The sequence below is a fragment of the Sesamum indicum genome, linkage group LG10 (genome assembly GCF_026168435.1).
Source record: "Sesamum indicum cultivar Baizhima isolate 11 linkage group LG10, ASM2616843v1, whole genome shotgun sequence".
NCBI classification, from domain to species: Eukaryota; Viridiplantae; Streptophyta; class Magnoliopsida; order Lamiales; family Pedaliaceae; genus Sesamum; species Sesamum indicum.
Window position 1 is genome coordinate 19,911,874 of NC_142666.1, and position 18,112 is coordinate 19,929,985.

Consider the following 18,112-nt stretch of genomic DNA (forward strand, 5'->3'; position numbering starts at 1 on the left):
AAAAATGTTCCTTCACAAGCTGACTGTCTAGAAATTCCAAGGACGCCTCATGATTATATGAACCAGAAAATGACAGTAAAAATAACAATGAATTTATGGAAATAATCTCGACAAACACATAGTCAGATAGATCATACCTTAAGTTCATAGTTAGGGCACGTCAACGTGCTAGTTGTAGTATCAGGTTTGTAAAAGCTGCTCATTCCTTTCACATAGGAAAATAATATAGATCAAGCAGATCCCATAGAAAACGGAAGTGTTAGCAGGAACAGGGCCACATCCAGATCAATTCTTAACACTTCTGATAGCACGTCAAAAAGAGAGATTACATGCATCTGAAATGCAAATCCTATTGCAACAGCAACCCTATGAGTTCAAATCTCAGCTATACAAGTCAAAATGATCTTATCCTGCTTCCCAGTACAAAACGCTACTATAAATTCCATCCAAGAAACCCAGTTAAGCTGGTTTTGAGAAAGCAGAATGGACGAGGGAGAAGATTTTTGCCAGATTTGCTCCTTCGGAAAGATTGTTTCATGCATTAATTGGGGAAGATCTTTGCCTTGTGGCATATATAGGTCTTTAGAATGTTAAATTGGGTAGAAAATGTCATTTGCAGATATCTTCCTGGAAACTTATGTGCCACAAGCCCATAACCTTCTACCAATCAGTGCATGAACGAATACCTTTCAAGTGGGGCAAATCTAAGAAGAATCTCAGCTTCCTGCTTAGCTGCTTCCTTCTGCTTCAGCTCCCATCCTGATCTTTCTGAGTTCGCCATCTGAACCTCATTAACAATCTTCGGAATAGAATCAGACACCCGTTTTTGAGCTGACGCAAGTTCAGCAATCTTTTCTTGGTTCCTCTTAACAACTTTGGCAAGTGTAGCTCTGCGAGATTGTAGTATTGCAATTTCATCGTCTATTTCTTGAATGGTTGATGATGCAGCTACATCTTCAGCCTGGAGAAGAGCTATTTTGTCCTTCGATAACATATATTTACGCTTAAGTGCAGTGATAAGGCCTTTGTTGGCCTCAAGCTCCATAAAGAATTTATTAGCTTCAACTGTTACTTGCTTAGCATCTAGGAAGCACTTGCTGGCTGACGGGATTTCCCGAATGAGATTCAGCATGTAAAGCTCTTTTGTGCTAAGATGTGGATCAGACTGAAGCTTGGATGACAGGTTTGTAACTTCTGGAAGTTTGTTGGAAGTGATCAAACTCGGAAAATCCATTGCTATAAGGGAAGAAAGTTCCTCTCGAGCTTTCTTTAAGTCTTCCATTTCTGACAAGGCTGAGCCTGAATTTGGTGCTCTCGGAACTGACTGAAATAAAACTTCATCGAGTGATTTGAGATAATTGTCAAAACCATCTGTAGTCATTTCAGTTAGATGATCCGCTCGGGGATTTGGGTCCTTAGGCCTGCAACCAAGAATAGACCAGCCTGCAGGATTTTGTACAGGACAAACAGCAATGTCAGGATCACATGCCTTATGATTCTCATTAGCAGTAGTATGCGAACTTAATACATCGGCTGATACTCGTTCAAATAAAGGCGGGTCCATTAAGGTGGTTGTACCCTGATCTGTAACCCCAGTGAGTTTTCTTGCAGAATTTCTTGTTCTCCTCAAAATTTGACCTCCCGACTCTGCTTCAGTCGTACCCGTCCGAGAAGTTGGTCTTTTCTTGGCTGTAATAGAGAAGTGCACCTCAGTAAGTATGACTGGACTGGACAATCTTGAAATTACCTATTCAGTCAAGTACATGCCCATAAAATGAGGCATGGTCACAGAATCACAAATCAAACCTTCTTCAGTGTTTGCAGAACCAAACCCATCAGTCGTTCCTAATGTGTATCTGTGTCTTATACAAACTCATGAAAAATTCTCAATCAATTGAAGGCACTGAGAAACTTCCCAGAGAAGAGTCCGTTGCTACATGTGAATTATATTTTTATGATTCTACAAAATCTATTAACATAGCAAGAAAATGGAAATTCCTATATAAGCAAAACAGAAATGAAGGGGAATGGCATAAAAATGGGGCAACCGAAGCCTATCCTGATTTCTTTATTTGCCTTCAAACTTTTTCAAGCAGATGATTTTGTATATGTAGCTTCATTGACGAAGAAAGCAGAAACTTAACTCTAAAAACCACTATTACGGAGTTTCAAATTAAAAAATCTTTCTCACAAGGTCAGATAAAGCCAAATGTGTGGAATCGAAACTCACCTTTCCTCACAGATCTTCTCTCAGCGGGGATTTCCCAAGTAAATGATGCGAGAAATGTGTTAATATCTGCTTCAGGAAATTCAGATTGAAGAAAACGTATTATAGAAGTCTTACTGCCAAGCCATATTTTCCTAGTTGGGCTTTTCCAAAGCCTCTTTGGAGGAATCAAGAACCTATGGGTATAATAGCCTGATGGGCTAATTTTGTTTCCCACTTTCCAAGTCCAAACGTCACCAGCATTTGGCCAATCTGCAGGAGCATATGGAAGTCCTTCTCCAGACTCAGCAGGCTGAACTGACGGCCTCAGAAAGCTACCGTCCTTGCTCATCCAATTTGAGCCGCCGTTGGCAGAATCAGAAACATCAACATCCATGAGTCCAGATGCTGTTAGCATGTTCAAGCAGGTCAAGTAGCTATAGAAAAATGAGCATTGGCTCAATAACATTATAGAGGAATAATAATCCGTATTCCTATGCCTCACTACATCATTAAACATAAAATCATCGAAGAAGTTGAGAAATAGCATGCTGCTTGAATATCTGTAGACAGTAAACTGAATGTGCTAATATGCATCACGATCTTGAATAGGCATTATCTTTAACAAGATAGAAGCTAAAACAAGACTGTAAATATCAAGTCCACAAGAATTATTGGCATCATGTGGTGGCACTCAACCAATACAACCTTCAGCTTCATTACACAAACTTGAGTGTAAAAATATTAGCTTATATCAAACTGCTTTTACACCTCAAATCTTTTTCTGGAGAAACATTTGATCTTCTCGGCAACAGAAAAACGCTCCTACACTGAAATGATCACGGGATCAGAGACTTGGCGTTGCATTTTTTGGTATCCATTTCAATGATAAATTTACAAGAACTTAAAAGTGTCTCAAGAACCAAATAAAAGACAAAATTATGTTAGAAATTAATGTCTGATCTAAAGACTTATTTACTTCCTCTTATTAATACACTGTTCCTGCACTTGTCCATGCAATTGCACAATTAGCAACCACTGCAAATTAAAGGGGTATTCTTGAAAATTGATTGCACAAGCCATTTCAAAGGGGGAGTAAATCGACAAGAAGTACTGTAGACCAGTTTCTTACCCATTAAACTGCAAAGATCAAACGGGTCCTCTTACAGGTTTTCTTTTCAGTGATCTTATTTGAGGCTTCTTGAAATTCTAATTTCCATTTCTTTCCAAGTACACAACGCAGAACGCAGTTTATTAGCAGGAAATGCAGGAAACCAAGCACATAAAACAGTTCAATGAAACTGAAGATTCATTAAACACATGAATTGGTGAAAAACGTAGGTGAACTTGAACATCATAGAAAGAGAAGTGGAGAGAAAATTACCTCACAGAAAGAGATGAGGAAAGAAGGGTTTCGACAGAATCGATGATCCCGTCGAGACTCTTGAAATTCAAGCTATGATGACATAGTAAGGAGGAGGGGTACGGTTTGACGTCAGGATATTGATACGATTTCTTGTGTATAAGAATATGTGCAAGACCACCTGAGACAACCGAGGAATGACATTTTGACCCTTAGGATCTTTCCTATTTTGTTTTATTTATTTTGGGGTATTCCTAAACAAAAAAATAATTATGCGTAATTAATTTTATTAAAATTTTTAAACCAAACTACTAAACTTATACAATTTATATACGAATTATAAAAGATAATTAAGCTTGTATGAGAGCTTAAAATAGGAATTTTACCCGCAACATTCAGGATTAATGGTAAGAGTCCGCCACAATACTATATTTTTTAGGAGGGTAAAATTGTCTTTTAATCACTGAATTTATCTCCGAGACTTTTGAGGAGAAAAGATTTAGGTGAAAAGATACCGCAACTAGAGGGGTAATTTCGATTTTTGGTTCTAAAATAATATTATTTATATAATTTTAGTTTTTTAATAATTTGAGGCACTAATTTTGGTAAAAAAAAATTATATATTTTTGTTCATTTCGTTAATAAAATTATTAAAAGTTTATCGAAGTTTTATTTGAAGGCGAAAAAATAGCAAGTTTTTTTCTAATTTTATGTATTTTTTAAGTTTTGGTCCAATATATTAATTTTTTCCCATTTTTTTTGGAGCTTCAAGAAAGAAAATTCAAAAAATATTGAATGTAAACAATAAAATTTTCTCTAATCTTAATAATTTTTTTTATATAATCTTAACTTTAACTTTCATTTACTTATTTTGTCTTTCTTTCTGAATTTTTTTAACGTACAGATAAATTTAACTTTCTTTTACTTATTTTGTCTTTTTTTTTTAATTTCTAATGTACGAATAAAATAAATATGATAAATTCAATATCTCAAAAGCATAAAATAAATATAATAAAGCTAATATTTTGCATTATATATATATGTTGCAAGTGCTATATCATAGAACAAGATATTGATAAATTTATTTTAAGATTACATAGAAAATTTATTGTTTAATTTTTTTTATCTTTTATCTCTTGATATTGTAGGCAAATAAATATTGCACCCAATTAATGACAAATGTTATATAATATATTATTTATCAATTATAAATTTTTTTTATTTATATTTTGAAATTTACTAAATTTTCAAGTATAAATAGTCAATGTAATTGCTATTTTAATATGTATTTTGTTATCAAATTTATGGCCGACAAGTGTTAAAATGAAGTATTTAAGTCAATCAAACTATGTTTCGCAGTCAAAGATTCCAGGCAATCAGATCACGCCATGTGGAGCAACTGCACGTGCGCTCCAATCAAAATCAAGAAAATATTTGTGATATTTACCTCTTAAAAATACAAATATTAAAGAGATAATGTCGAGTTGACCAATCATATAATTTTAAATATATGATGTGTTTATCTTTTTAAATTAAAATATAAATAAATAATACAAAAAGTGTTCAAGTACATCACAACCCTACTTTTTTTACACCTGTATAAAGTGGTCATTGAACCTCGTTCAACACACACAGAGAAAGAGAACGAAGAGCAAAGCAAGGAGAGAATGCCAAATAATTCTCTCTACAATGTTTTTCGAGCTCAAGAATGTTCAAGACGGAGATCATATCTTTTCTTCAAAGGTGCACCACAAAATATAGGGTTAGCTCTAAACCCTCAATTTAATATTATAAATATTCAAATATCTTCTCAAGAAGATCCAAGTGGCGAATCCTTCTTTCAAATGATCAAATTTTAATTCAAGACTGTATTGTTTAATTCGAGATTATAGGCGTAAGCTTTCAAATTAACGTTATAGAAATTCAAATTCAAGTTCAAAGTAGAACTACGTAGAGATTACTCTTTGAATTTGTCAAATTTATCAAAGATATATTTAAAAAAAATAATCAAGAAATTAAATAGAGATTATACCCATTTTGTACATTTTTATTTGTGATAATTTATTTGTATATTAATTTTTTAAACACCATAAAATTAGCGCTCGCAAACGCTCAAAGAAAAAAGAGAAAAAATGGATACTATGTATTAATATTTAAATAATATTATAAAATGAGAGAACAATAATTATTTTTTTGTTCAAGTCAAAGTTTTATTAACTTTAATAATTTTATTATTGAAGTGAATAAAAATGCTAAAAATATAATATTGAGGATTAAGTTTAAATTATTTGAGGATCGAAATTGTAATTTTTCCTGCCATTGTAAGAATAAAAAGTGAGCGCGTGATGGATGAACCAGAACAAGAGTTCATCGGCAGCAGAGAAGTGAAAATCTTGAGGTCTTCAGCTCGGGGAAAAGATAATGGCAGCAGCAAAAGGAACCTGCCTCAATCACCTTTCTAGGGAATCCCCTGATGTCAAACGCCTCGCCAAGTTCTACATAGAGGTTCTTCTCTTTCATCTTCCTCGCCGATTCCGCTGACGTTTCTTTTTCCTTTTTCTTGTTCGTTTCTTCTTTATCATTTAAAAAATAAAATAAAATTATGAGACTAAAATTGAAAATTCTGAGGGGGGGAGAGACGAAAGTTTAAATGGAAAACAGTGATCTGAGCTGGCTTGTGGTTAATACATGTAATTTTGGTTTCTGGCTTTACGTGGTATCTTTTCGAAATATTAAACATTGGAATGAAGAAAAAGATTGAGCTTGAATCGTGGGTGTTCTTCAGATGTTCGGTTTTGAGCAAGTGGAGAGTCCAAAATTCGATTTTGAGGTGATATGGTTGAAGTTGGGTTCATCGTTCTACCTGCATCTCATAGAACGAGACCCCAACTCTAAGCTTCCAGAAGGCCCATGGAGTACTGCGTCAGCAGTGGCAGACCCCAGGCATCTTCCTAGAGGACACCATCTCTGTCTTTATGTGCCCAACTTCGACTCCGTTGTTCGGAACCTTAAGGTGCATATATTATGTCTCTCTTCTTTGTTTTCTGTCAAAGCTAGCTGAGTTGTTCTGAAGAGTATGTAAATCTCTGCATTTGAATTTGGTGTTTGGCATTGCTCACAGCTGTATGGCTAATATGAATGGGGCAATTAAGGTTTGGGTTTTCTCCAAGTCCTGTTCCGGGAAGTATTTTCTTGCATCCGTGTACTTTTTGTATGGTTTTGTGTTGTTTGTACAAAGAATTTGTGAAGACACAGTAAGAAATTGGCGACTTTACTAGTAATTCAGAATAAGATGAGGTTTAGCTTTGTTGTGGCAGTGATAACTATGATCGCCTAATAATTTGCTGGAGTTTCTGGAATTCAGTTATGTCTTCAGCATCTTTTCACGCTATGGTTGGCAATGTCCACAACACTGAATTTTCCGTTTTTGGATTCCTCTTTGAAGGCCTAGGTTACATGAAGATCAGGAAATGTATATCAGCAGCGTGGGCGAGACAATTTTAGTTGTATAGGTTCTTTCTGGTTATGATTCAGGCTTGTTGCTCCGTTAACTGGCGACCTTGCCAGCCATTGCTGTTATCTTTCTCGTTGTGATTTTGAATAAGGATAGGTAAAAGTGAATACACGGAATTAAAGAAATAACTGAAATTGTTTTATTATATCTAGGGACAAAAAGAAATTTTGGATGTTAATTCTGATTCTTTATCTTAGGAAAAAGAAGAAAAAGGAAAGAAATAACTTCAATTTCACGGTTGCTGAACTACTGTTTCATCTGACATTTTCATGCATCTGATGGTGGTTTTGTTGCATGGGCGTTACAGCTACTCTCTCACTAAGTGCCACATCGAGCAACTGAAAAATTTTGGACGTGTTAATTCTGATTCTTTATCTTAGGAAAAAGAAGAAAAAGGAAAGAAATAACTTCAATTTCACGGTTGCTGAACTACTGTTTCATCTGACATTTTCATGCATCTGATGGTGGTTTTGTTGCATGGGCGTTACAGCTACTCTCTCACTAAGTGCCACATCGAGCAACTGAAAAATTTTGGACGTGTTAAGTTGACAACTCTGTTTACTTAAGCCACCTCTACTTTGGGTGATATGACTAGAGTGGGATGTATTAAGTTGTGATTAAAATTGTGATAATCGCATTGTTGATCGTATTGTGATATAGACATTTGTTCTGGACTTGAAGGAAAAATTACGAGCCAGCCCACACTCAACTAAACATGAAATAAGAGAAGACTAATTATCCAAAGTAAAGATGGCCTTAATGGATTATAGACCAGCACTGGTTGCTTTGAGTTGTCATAAGTTTCTTAGGAACCAGATAAAGGTCATGTACAGGTGAATCATAGTCTTAAATTTTTTTTCTTGTTTTCTCTGATCAGGAGAAAGGAATAGAGGTAAATGAGAGGACTCGGCCAGATGGGAAGGCAAGGCAAGCATTCTTCTTCGATCCAGATGGTAAGTCAGTTCTCCACTACTCAACACTTATCGCACTCTTTTGATAGTAATTAAAATTCAAGAATTTGCCGGAAGTGTGCATTGGGAGTTATTGTCCTTATCTTTCTTCTACGAGGAAGGAGTTGACACGACAATAAATATAATTGTGTGTCACTTGAAATGCATTTTCCTGTGAAAGCAAAATCGGAAATTTGCACCGAGTGCTTTTGCCTAGTTTCACCAAATCTTTGTTCTAATATGCAGGGAATGGATTGGAGGTGACAAGCCAGAGCCCAGAACTGTAAATCAAGCACGTTCATGTGATCCAAGAATAGTAGCTAATAAAGTGTTTTGTGCAATAATGTCGGCGCATTATGCACTTCTATAACCCTCCCTTTGTGTTCGATGGTTGTCAGGAGGCCACTCCATGGCTTTCTTGTAGCCATGAAAGTTGTATTCCAAGAACTGCTCCAAAGTTATAACGTGTCATAATATCTTATGCACAAGATAGATGATGCTTCTTGGATTAACAAGATATGTGACGGTGATAACAAATCGTCTCCTTCTAATCAAGCGACACTGGAAACAAAGGCTTCTGTATAGACACTAAGACGTGTACAGGGTCTCGCATACTACGACCAAGAATTCCTGATGAAGTAGTAGTTTTGATATGTATGGATATAAGCATACAGATAGGACACACTGATACAAAACTCGTTATGTTGACAATACAGTAGAAATCGTGCCACATTTATCCCTTTGTCCTGAAGCATGTGAGGTTGCTAGAAATTTCAAGAATGATCATTTTTGCGGAAAAACAAACTCGTTTTTCTTCTAGATTTAATGGAAGAAAAACAAAAAGGAAATGACTATTCTATTCTCTACACACACAGCTTCCCAAGCGTGGTAGGCCATCCGCTCCTTCTACGCCAGCACGTGTAACATCAAATCCATGCTGTCCTAATATCCAGCTGCCACATCATCTCAGGTCTTCCAAAATATGCCAACACTTCACTCCCCCTTCAATCTCACGCACTATTTAAGACTAGGCTTCATTTTCATCATATCGGCGCTAGTTATCAAGAATCTGAAGTCATCATTTCGGAAACAGTAACTGTTGGACATCATCATGAGTCAAGAACAACCCAGAAGGAAACAGGCGGAGGGGCAGCAAGAACCCATCAAATATGGCGACGTGTTCCAGGTTTCAGGCGATCTGGCGAACAAGCCGATTGCCCCTGAAGACGCTGCCATGATGCAGGCTGCCGAAACCACGGTGTTCGGGCAGACTCAGAAAGGCGGCCCCGCCGCTGTCATGCAGGCGGCCGCCACACGAAATGAGAGGGTTGGCCTCGTGGGCCACCGCGATGTCACCGATGTTGCAGGCAAGGAAGGTGTCACCGTCGCTGAAACTAATCTTCCGGGGACTCGTATAATTACTGAATCTGTTGGCGGACAGGTTAATCCACATCCGTCTTAAGTACACTTTTATTTTTACGCTACAGTGATCAGTAATTAGAATTTAACCATTGTTCCTAGTAATTATAATTATCAATCTCGAGAACAGGTTGTGGGGCAATACGTAGAGTCTAAACCGGTGATGCAGACGGAGGCAACAGGTGGAGCTGTCCGGCATTCCTCAGTAACTATAGGAGAAGCCCTCGAGGCCTCAGCCCGAGCTGCCGGGGATAAGCCTGTTGACCATAGCGACGCCGCTGCGATACAGGCGGCGGAATGCCGGGCAACTGGTTCCAACATGATAACTCCCGGTGGGCTGGCCGCCACGGCTCAATCTGCCGCGGCCTTCAACGAGGGTCTGGTGGGAGACGAAGGCAAAGTCAGGCTAGCCAACATCTTAACAGTAATGATACTATATATATCAATTACCACTTATTTCTTCATCAGAAGCATCTTTCCTTTGTTGCTTTACAATAATTATGATCAATGTGTCAACAATTATTAGGGGGCTACGACGAAACTGCCGGCGGACAAGGCTGCCACAAGGGAAGACGCTGAGGGAATTTTAAGCGCGGAGGTGCGGAATGATCCTAATCTGAAGACGCATCCAGGAGGCGTGGCGGAGTCGGTGGCGGCGGCAGCCAGGATCAATGAGAGGGGAACATGATCATGAGAGTGTCGGTAATAATTGATGTTTCAAAAGAAGACGTCGGTGCTCAGTAAATCGGTACAAAATATGCGCAATAAGTAGTGTATACTAGTTAGCTTTATCTTTGAGTATGTTTCGTAAGTAGCTATATCAATAAATTGAGGAGCGCAGTTCTGTCTCTATATATATTTTTTCATGCATTGGCCCGACAGCCCCTACCAATTTGAACTAACCCATTCAAATGCGCTTTCCCGTGAAAGCAAAATCGAAAATTTGCAGTCATGTTTTCCTGCTTTGGCCAATCACTACAAGAGCCATATGCAACAAATAATATTGTAACGAAATTAATTCCGTAGTTAATGAGATGGACAAAAAGAATATTTCGTAGCAAACTGTGCATTAAATTATTCAGAAAAATAAGGTATGTGGGCAACAAACTAACTATAAATATTTTAATTCTTGAAGATAGACTAACAATAAATATTCTGTAACAAATTACGTATTAAAAATATTCGATTATAAGTATATAGGTAACAAAATGGCTATAGAAATTGCAATAAATTGTACATTAATTGATTTTTTATTGCTTATACTTTTGTTGCCAATTTTCATTGCTAGTGCAACAAATTAGCAATAAATTTTTTAGTAGGGATTAATTTAAAAATAAAAATTATAAAATATCTTATTTGCAAAGTGGAGTGTGGAATTATCGTAGTTCTGAAAATAAAACTTGCTACAAAATCTCATTTGCAATGAAAATAAAAATTACTATGAATATTCCGTCGCTACATTGATGAATATAGCTACACAAATTCTATTTCCATAGTAACGACACTGCTATGGAATTTTGGTGGAAAATATTACTACATAATTTTCGTATCTATGGAGTTGAAAATTAACTGCTATAAAATTTTTATGTCTATTGCAACAATATTGGCTATAGATTTCTGTTGCTATATGTGGTACCTTATCCCACATAGATTATAAACTAATAAGATAAACAATATATAATCATTGGGCAAAGAAATCATGTGCATCAATTAAATGCTTTTGTAGCTATAGAGACATTATATAAGAGTATCTAAACAGTATATTTCCCTTGATTGAGTGTGACCTAAAATTTGATTATATGAACAATTCAGCAACAAGAATATTCAATTGATACATCTGAGGTTTATAACTGAAATTTGTATGGTATTTATCTTATTATTGAAATATGACAACAATTTGGCTATGCACTGTACGTATACGCGTTTCTATTCCAGCTTTTGTTTAGCTGGTTGTCGGGAAAGCAGTTATGAATTGCTTGTAGCCGTGGTGGCTGATGATATAGTTATACCGCGAGTTGGCCCCTTTCCTTTGACTGCATTTATAGAAACAATTTCTTGTACATGTAGTGGGTGTTTAATTTACAGATAGAACAGAAGCCAGTTTCCATGTTTTAGGACAATGGTGAGACATGAGTAGTGTATTTAGAATCAGCCTCTTATTAAGTATATATGCACTTATAAGACTATGGGTTTTTGTTTTCGTCACATCTCTATGATGCTCAAATTTATATTGTACTCAATACATTGCACTTTGCACCCTAAAAGAGCATAAATAATTATTACATATTTTTTTCATTTTTAGAACAAAAGAATATTTCAATTGTTGTTGATTTGTTTTAATCCAAAAAATTAAAAATACACAAGCACCGGAGTGTCCAATTCCCGGCTTGGGATCCTCTACTCCCAAATAGTGCTACATTTTCTATTGCACCTCTAAATTGATGATATGTCTCTCTCCTACCCACCGGTAACCCATTTCCCCAAATGTCTCATCAACATTATTTGTCCATATGTCATCAATTTAGAGGTGCAATAGAAGATGTAGCACTATTTGGAGTAGAGGATCCCAAGCCTCCGCCGGCTCCTTTAAGTTACCACGTGTAATATGAAAATCCATGCTGTCCTAATATTCAACTGCCACGTAGTTCCCAACTTCAAGATGTGCCACCACTTTCTCGACCGCCCCCCCACCTCATTGACTATTTATCAACTCTGCTTCATTTTATATCGTCAGCTCGAACGATCCATCGCAAATTCGAATCCATCATCGTCCCGTGGAGAATTAGCATTCGTTTATATCATCATGAGTCAAGATCAGCCGAGAAGGGAAGAGGAGGAGGGGCAGCAAGAGCCCATCAAATATGGCGATGTTTTCCAGGTTTCAGGCGACCTGGCGAGCAAGCCGATAGCGCCTCAAGACGCTGTCATGATGCAGGCTGCCGAAACCTCGGTGTTCGGGCAGACTGTGACTGGTGGCCCCGCCGCTGTCATGCAAGCTGCCGCCGCGCAAAATGAGAGGGCTGGCCTCGTGGGCTCCCGCGAAGTCACTGTTGTTGCTGGCGAGCAAGGTGTGACCGTTGCGGAAACTGACCTTCCGGGGACTCGTATAATTACCGAATCAGTTGGTGGACAGGTTAGTCCACCCTTCAAAATTACATGTTTAATCAATTAATTAGAATATGATAACCGTAATTTTCAATCCTGACAACAGGTTCTGGGGCAATTCGTACAGCCCACACCAGTGGCAGCAGGAGCAGTCCCACAGGGAGCAATAACTATAGGGGAAGCTCTCGAAGTCTCAGGACGAGCTGCCGGAGATAAGCCTGTTGAATTCAGCGACGTCGCTGCAATACAAGTGGCGGAGTGCCGAGCAACTGGTTCCGATCTGATCACTCCCGGTGGGCTCACGGCCACGGCTCAATCTGCCGCCGCCTACAACCAGGCTGTGGCCGAAGACGAAGGCAAAGTCAGGCTGGCCGACGTGTTAACAGTAATGCTACGCTCTATTGCCGTTGGGTCTTGACTGGAAGTATCTTTTTTGCAGTAACTAACGTGTTAACAATTACTAATTAGGGGGCCACGGCAAAACTGCCGGCGGACAAGGCTGCCACGCGGGAAGATGCGGAGGAAATTATAAATGCGGAGCTGCGCAATGATCCTGACCTGAAGACGCATCCAGGGGGGGTGGCGGAGACGGTGGCGGCGGCTGCGAGGCTGAATGTGAAGGAGACGTGATCAGTGAGAGCTAGCGTTGATAGTTATGTTTCGAAGGAGGAGGGGTTTTTGGTGAAATAGTAGAAAATATGGGGTAGCAAGTAGTATTAGTACTTGTATCTTTTGTGGATTTCCCGTACTCTCTCGAGTTTTTTGCTGTCCAAGTATGGTGTACAAATAAATTTATGTGTCTCTGTAGCCCGTGAATTAGTTTTGGCTGACATCTCTCCTTCATAAATCTAACTCTTTCATTTTTCTTTTGGAAAAAAAAAAGAAAAAACTACATTTCGTAATGGCTAACGATCTCCATTTGGTTGAACAAATCGTGGGTAAATTATTTTTTTAATTTTATAAAATAAAGTTTTTTTTTTTCTATACAACAATCGTGGCTGGTATCGCTTTTGGTCTTATAAAATTTATAATTACGCATTTTTAATTTCATAAAATTATGAGCATTATGGTATCGTAATTAAAAAGACGGTGTATTTTGAGATTTTCTTTTTAAGATTAAATAAGCATGATTTTAAATTTTATGAAATAAAAATTGATACATGTATAGTTGTAGTACAAAAAAAAATTATATTTATTTTATAGGGCTAAAAAAATATCCACGAATCAACGGTCATTAATCTTTGGTCCAGATTGATGTGCTAAGATTTAAATTGACATAAACATTAATTTACGTGTGGAAATTACGGCATCTTTAGTAATTATAAAGTATGATTTTTCGATATTGATATGATTGAGGAGCGAATAGCGTATTAATGGGATGGTTAAGAGGTAAGATTATTAAAATGGCCTCCCGAAAAGGAAAATGACTTGATTTAGCCCAATAAACAAAAGCAAAATTCCGAAAAACTATAGCAGCTGTAGTAGAGATAATTGTAATTCTTGAAACCATTTTATATTTGGAAAACATAAGAGCGAATAGCCCAAACGCTGCTTGCCTCAGGGCCTATAAGAGGTTTCTCCTCGACGCATAATTACATATTAGCAATTATGCGCGTCGAAAACATAAAAAATAATACTTATTGATTATAACTATATACTTATGAAAATATAGTCTTCAAATCTATTATATTAAATATCAAAAAAATGGGAAACAATATTATTTAGGATATAAAATTGCAGTTACTATGTCAAATGTACGTAAATTGGTAACTTACGTTGTTGTAAGATTAAAACACACCAAAAACCTCTTCATATATAAGCGTACAATCCCGAGAATAATATTATACGAGTATATGTGGCATACTCATATGTGTATGCACAGTTAATTTAAAATTTTAAAAATATATTAATTAAATTAATAAAATATTTAAAAGTAGAAAAAATGAGAAAATAATACAAAAGTTGAGAGATGTGGAAGTTGAGAAAAAGAGAAAATGGTAAGTTAAGAAGATTGAGAAAAATAAAAAGTTGAGAAAAGAAGAAAATATATATAAAAAATGAACATTGACATACCAAAATTAAGTGAGACACCAAGGTACTCTCACTTTATATATAGTATAGATACTTGTCGGGGTAGACGTTATTTTTCTACATATCCAGAACTTAATTAGCTACATTTTTCTATTTCAAACTTTAAGTATGAAATTAAGTGTTTTTTTTAATTAAAGTTGGTACATGAATATGAAAATTATAGTATCAAGACAAAATATATCTATTCTCGCTGGGAAATGTTCTCTATTTACCGACAATCATAAATTAGTTGGAGGAGATCACAAATTTCATGGAGCATGACCCCAAAATAGTTAGATAAGGTTGAATCCCATAGGGATTCGGTAGAAGGTCATCTCCCAACATTAGGGGATCTGTGATCCTCGAGGACAGTTAGACTTTGTTGCGGACATCTTTTGAGAATAAAGATGTTTTTTTGAATTCTTTAGGAGGTGGTTGACCAGACGCCTTCTCTCACTTGAAGTCTAAACCTTTAGGGATTAGGGGTACTTCTGATTGGAGGCTCAAGGAGTGCCCTCAAAAGTCCTATATGAATGACCTAGGCCACTTGTGAATACCATGTGAAATGGACTTTGGCTTTAGTTGGGAAATTTTAAGTTTCTAAATTTTTTTGTGGACTTGTGAAAGCCTATTGGATTTGGGGCCTCTCAAATTTGGACATTTTTTGGCCAATTAATTTCCTGGAGGTACCTTCTGCCAAATTTCCTAAGCACTTTATCCAAACTTGGCTTTCTGATAACATTTTAAGCCCTTACTTGAACTGGGCCTCCTGGGGTCTCTTGTGCTATCTTTTTTCTTCTTGGGCTGCTTAAATCTTTCTGGACTAATTTATTATGTGCGTCAAATATTTTGTTTCATAATAATAATAAAAAAATAAAAATAAAAACGTGAAGCACCAAAAAGGCAGGATTCAAACTACTGGTTGTTGACCGAGGATGAGAGGAAGGATGATGGTCTGAGCAAGCTGGTACTAGAGCACATGACTGATGGAAGCTGTCTTCGACTTTACTCAAAACTATCCTTCCTACTTCCCATCTTCTTCCTACAGTAGTGTTGCATAAACTGCCATTCAAATGTTCCAATTTGTAATCAAGGATAAAACCATGCAACTTTCCGGCAACACTTGTGCTATACCACATGTTGTGCTGAACTGCTGCAATTCTTTTCGTAGAAATTCATAGACAGGTTAGGGTAGCTTGCTAGCTACTACCCTAAGGTGTCCTCAAATAAATGTGGATCCTTGAATTGAATCATCATCACGTATAACATATATATATGTACGAAAAAATTCAATATTGTGTATTTTTATTTGAATATGAATTGGGCTCGAACTAAATAATATTAATCTATTTGATTAGTATTATCTTTGATTGTTGTCAAGAACATTATTGTATGAAAAAAGTTTAATCCAAATGTCGAGAGGAGTTCAAGAAGGTTGATGCATGTTGGACGAGAGATAAATCATTTGGTCAAGTCCAAGTAAAAAGACGTTCTGTTTCAAGTATTGAATGGTTATGTTCAAATATGAGGGTAAAACAGTTCTTTCACTTGATCAACGATGATTCATTTGAAATAACAATTTTAATTTTTCATTAGGATAAAAGGGGTGAGACGTCACTAAGAGGACGATTGACCTTAATTTTGCATCTATTTTTGTGGTAATCTTGCAATGTTTTTCTCATAATATCTATACAAATGAGCGGACTAAGAGCGCATAACATCGATAGCTCCAATTTTCTCTCTTGCAATGGAGATTAAATTTTTGTTGTAAATGCTATTCATATTCTACGTACTCCATTCAATATATATATGCCAAGTACGTAAGGATGAGACCACGTATTTTATTTTTAAAATTTTTTTTTATATATATTACGTGTGTAGATTAGATAAAATATATATAAGATGGAATAAATTTTGCAATAAAAAATTTGATCCGCTTGGAATGTCCTGATTAGCTTTTAGATAGTCTGATTTTGGTAAAAAGAAATGAAAATGCAAATCATAATTAAATAGCAAAGACCTGATATTATATTATATTATATTATATATATTATATTATATATTATATATATATATAGAGAGAGAGAGAGAGAAGAGAGTTGATTGCGTGAGGTGCCAAATACATATATATATTCATGCAACATTAACAGTTCCTTCCACAACTGAAGAGGAAAAAAATGTCCAACCTCCTGTGGAAGAGCTTCAACCTCTGCCTCTCTAAATTCAAGTGCCTTCCAACCATCACATTCTCCCCACCACCCACCAATACCGACCAAGATCATAAATCCACCACCGCCGCCGCCGCCGCCGCCGCGAATCCTTTACCCCTTTTCAAGAATTTCAACTCTCTCTATGATGTCAACTACTCTGATGATATCTCAACCTCCAAATCTCTCGCCTCCTCCACCACGGCCGCAGCAGCAACAGAAGACTTTTTCTCCTCCTCCGAAGACTCCGACACCGACTCCGTCCCGGATTTCACCTCCGCCTTCGCCTCCCACCGCTTCTTCGTCTCTTCCCCTGGCAGCTCAAACTCCATCTTCGAGCCTCTGGAACCGCTTTCCCCCAAGGATGCAGGCGCCCTGGTAAGCGGCGGCGTAGCAGTTCAGACGTACTCTCCGGACCCCTACTCCGACTTCAGGAAATCTATGCTGGAAATGATCGAAGCGCGCGATCTAACAGACGTTAACGCTGATTGGGAGTTCTTGCATGAGCTTCTCCTCTGTTATCTAACTTTAAACCCTAAGCACACGCACAAGTTCATAGTTGGTGCTTTTGCTGACATCATTGTGTCCCTCCTGACTGCGGCGCCGCCTACAGATGCTTGCCGGAAAACCCACATCGAACGACACTGTGCGACGCCACGATTATCAGTTTAATCAACTCCCCCCCCCCCTTCTTTCCTGATTAATTAAGGATAAAGTTCATGAATTATTTTGCAGCACGTACGGGCAAATTCAAGAAACGTAAATTATTTCAGCATTGATTTTTGTCTCCGTGCGTGTGTAGGCGTGGGGAGATTTATGTCTCGTTACATGTGATATTCCTGAAGTCTTGTGTCATGTAAAATGTTGTCCTAGTAAAAGAATGTCTTTTTCTCGTTTGGCGATCGATCGTGTCTTCTTGTTGAACTCTTTTTCTTGGGAAATTAAATTTGAATATAAGTTTTTTGGATTATTGGTAAATTAATTACCGGATGAGTTGATAATTAATTGAGTTAGTTTATTTTCTGCAATTGGTCGAAACCATTCTTGATTTCTTGGATTTTTGTAAATAAAAAAGCATTTGATTTGAACAATTAATGTTTTGGTCTATTACATGGTACACAAAATCCGAAAACTGTTGTCCAGTAAAGGACATTGGAGGGCAGCAGTCCAGGCGACGACTAATCTGCCATTGCCAATAGGCCTTTTGTCTTTTCCTTTTTTTGTTTAATTCTTTTTTACTCTTTTTATGTGTGTGAAGTTATCCGTTAATCCGTGCAT

At 37.0% G+C, this 18,112-nt stretch overlaps 5 protein-coding genes across 9 annotated transcripts; 4 read left to right on the forward strand and 1 right to left on the reverse strand.

Moving 5' to 3' along the window:
• Positions 1-279: 279 nt before the first annotated feature.
• LOC105171333 (uncharacterized) lies at positions 280-3,743 on the reverse strand. 5 transcript variants are annotated; one of them, XM_088886166.1, is made up of 5 exons: positions 3,591-3,713; positions 3,339-3,428; positions 2,978-3,036; positions 2,231-2,614; positions 280-1,689 (listed from the first exon to the last, which is right to left on the reverse strand). In XM_088886166.1, the coding sequence occupies exons 4-5, from the start codon at positions 2,601-2,603 to the stop codon at positions 668-670; spliced, it is 1,395 nt and encodes a 464-aa protein (XP_088742292.1). In that variant the 5' UTR covers positions 2,604-2,614; positions 2,978-3,036; positions 3,339-3,428; positions 3,591-3,713; the 3' UTR covers positions 280-667. The 5 variants fall into 5 exon arrangements, with proteins under 5 accessions (XP_088742292.1, XP_088742291.1, XP_088742290.1 ...); XM_088886165.1 differs by lacking the exon at positions 3,339-3,428 and having other exon boundaries at positions 3,591-3,743; XM_088886164.1 differs by lacking the exons at positions 2,978-3,036; positions 3,339-3,428 and having other exon boundaries at positions 3,591-3,738.
• A 2,167-nt stretch (positions 3,744-5,910) lies between these two features.
• Positions 5,911-8,548, forward strand: LOC105171335 (Lactoylglutathione lyase / glyoxalase I family protein). The gene is made up of 4 exons (XM_011092407.3): positions 5,911-6,074; positions 6,355-6,582; positions 7,961-8,036; positions 8,280-8,548. Exons 1-4 carry the CDS (start codon positions 5,991-5,993, stop codon positions 8,318-8,320), a joined length of 429 nt encoding a protein of 142 aa, XP_011090709.1. The 5' UTR covers positions 5,911-5,990; the 3' UTR covers positions 8,321-8,548.
• Positions 8,549-9,066: 518 nt separating this feature from the next.
• LOC105171576 (late embryogenesis abundant protein D-34) lies at positions 9,067-10,304 on the forward strand. Its single transcript, XM_011092737.3, has 3 exons — positions 9,067-9,474; positions 9,583-9,876; positions 9,979-10,304. The coding sequence occupies exons 1-3, from the start codon at positions 9,145-9,147 to the stop codon at positions 10,138-10,140; spliced, it is 786 nt and encodes a 261-aa protein (XP_011091039.3). The 5' UTR covers positions 9,067-9,144; the 3' UTR covers positions 10,141-10,304.
• A 1,868-nt stretch (positions 10,305-12,172) lies between these two features.
• LOC105171577 (late embryogenesis abundant protein D-34-like) lies at positions 12,173-13,387 on the forward strand. Its single transcript, XM_020697053.2, has 3 exons — positions 12,173-12,585; positions 12,664-12,942; positions 13,026-13,387. The coding sequence occupies exons 1-3, from the start codon at positions 12,256-12,258 to the stop codon at positions 13,185-13,187; spliced, it is 771 nt and encodes a 256-aa protein (XP_020552712.2). The 5' UTR covers positions 12,173-12,255; the 3' UTR covers positions 13,188-13,387.
• Positions 13,388-16,740: 3,353 nt separating this feature from the next.
• Positions 16,741-17,738, forward strand: LOC105171336 (transcription repressor OFP16). The gene has a single exon (XM_011092408.3). It carries the CDS (start codon positions 16,805-16,807, stop codon positions 17,504-17,506), a length of 702 nt encoding a protein of 233 aa, XP_011090710.1. The 5' UTR covers positions 16,741-16,804; the 3' UTR covers positions 17,507-17,738.
• Positions 17,739-18,112: the final 374 nt, after the last annotated feature.

Bases quoted from the DNA above. Each gene is read 5' to 3' on its own strand.
- LOC105171577 (XM_020697053.2), top strand. From the start codon at position 12,256: ATGAGTCAAGATCAGCCGAGAAGGGAAGAGGAGGAGGGGCAGCAAGAG. The intron at 12,586-12,663 runs GTTAGTCCACCC...TCCTGACAACAG, and splicing joins CCGAATCAGTTGGTGGACAG to GTTCTGGGGCAATTCGTACA. The intron at 12,943-13,025 runs GTAATGCTACGC...ATTACTAATTAG, and splicing joins GGCTGGCCGACGTGTTAACA to GGGGCCACGGCAAAACTGCC.
- LOC105171336 (XM_011092408.3), top strand. From the start codon at position 16,805: ATGTCCAACCTCCTGTGGAAGAGCTTCAACCTCTGCCTCTCTAAATTC.
- LOC105171333 (XM_020697365.2), bottom strand. From the start codon at position 2,624: ATGCTAACAGCATCTGGACTCATGGATGTTGATGTTTCTGATTCTGCC. The intron at 1,690-2,230 runs GTGAGTTTCGAT...TCTCTATTACAG, and splicing joins GAGAAGATCTGTGAGGAAAG to CCAAGAAAAGACCAACTTCT.
- LOC105171335 (XM_011092407.3), top strand. From the start codon at position 5,991: ATGGCAGCAGCAAAAGGAACCTGCCTCAATCACCTTTCTAGGGAATCC. The intron at 6,075-6,354 runs GTTCTTCTCTTT...GGTGTTCTTCAG, and splicing joins TCGCCAAGTTCTACATAGAG to ATGTTCGGTTTTGAGCAAGT. The intron at 8,037-8,279 runs GTAAGTCAGTTC...TCTAATATGCAG, and splicing joins ATTCTTCTTCGATCCAGATG to GGAATGGATTGGAGGTGACA.
- LOC105171576 (XM_011092737.3), top strand. From the start codon at position 9,145: ATGAGTCAAGAACAACCCAGAAGGAAACAGGCGGAGGGGCAGCAAGAA. The intron at 9,475-9,582 runs GTTAATCCACAT...TCTCGAGAACAG, and splicing joins CTGAATCTGTTGGCGGACAG to GTTGTGGGGCAATACGTAGA. The intron at 9,877-9,978 runs GTAATGATACTA...AACAATTATTAG, and splicing joins GGCTAGCCAACATCTTAACA to GGGGCTACGACGAAACTGCC.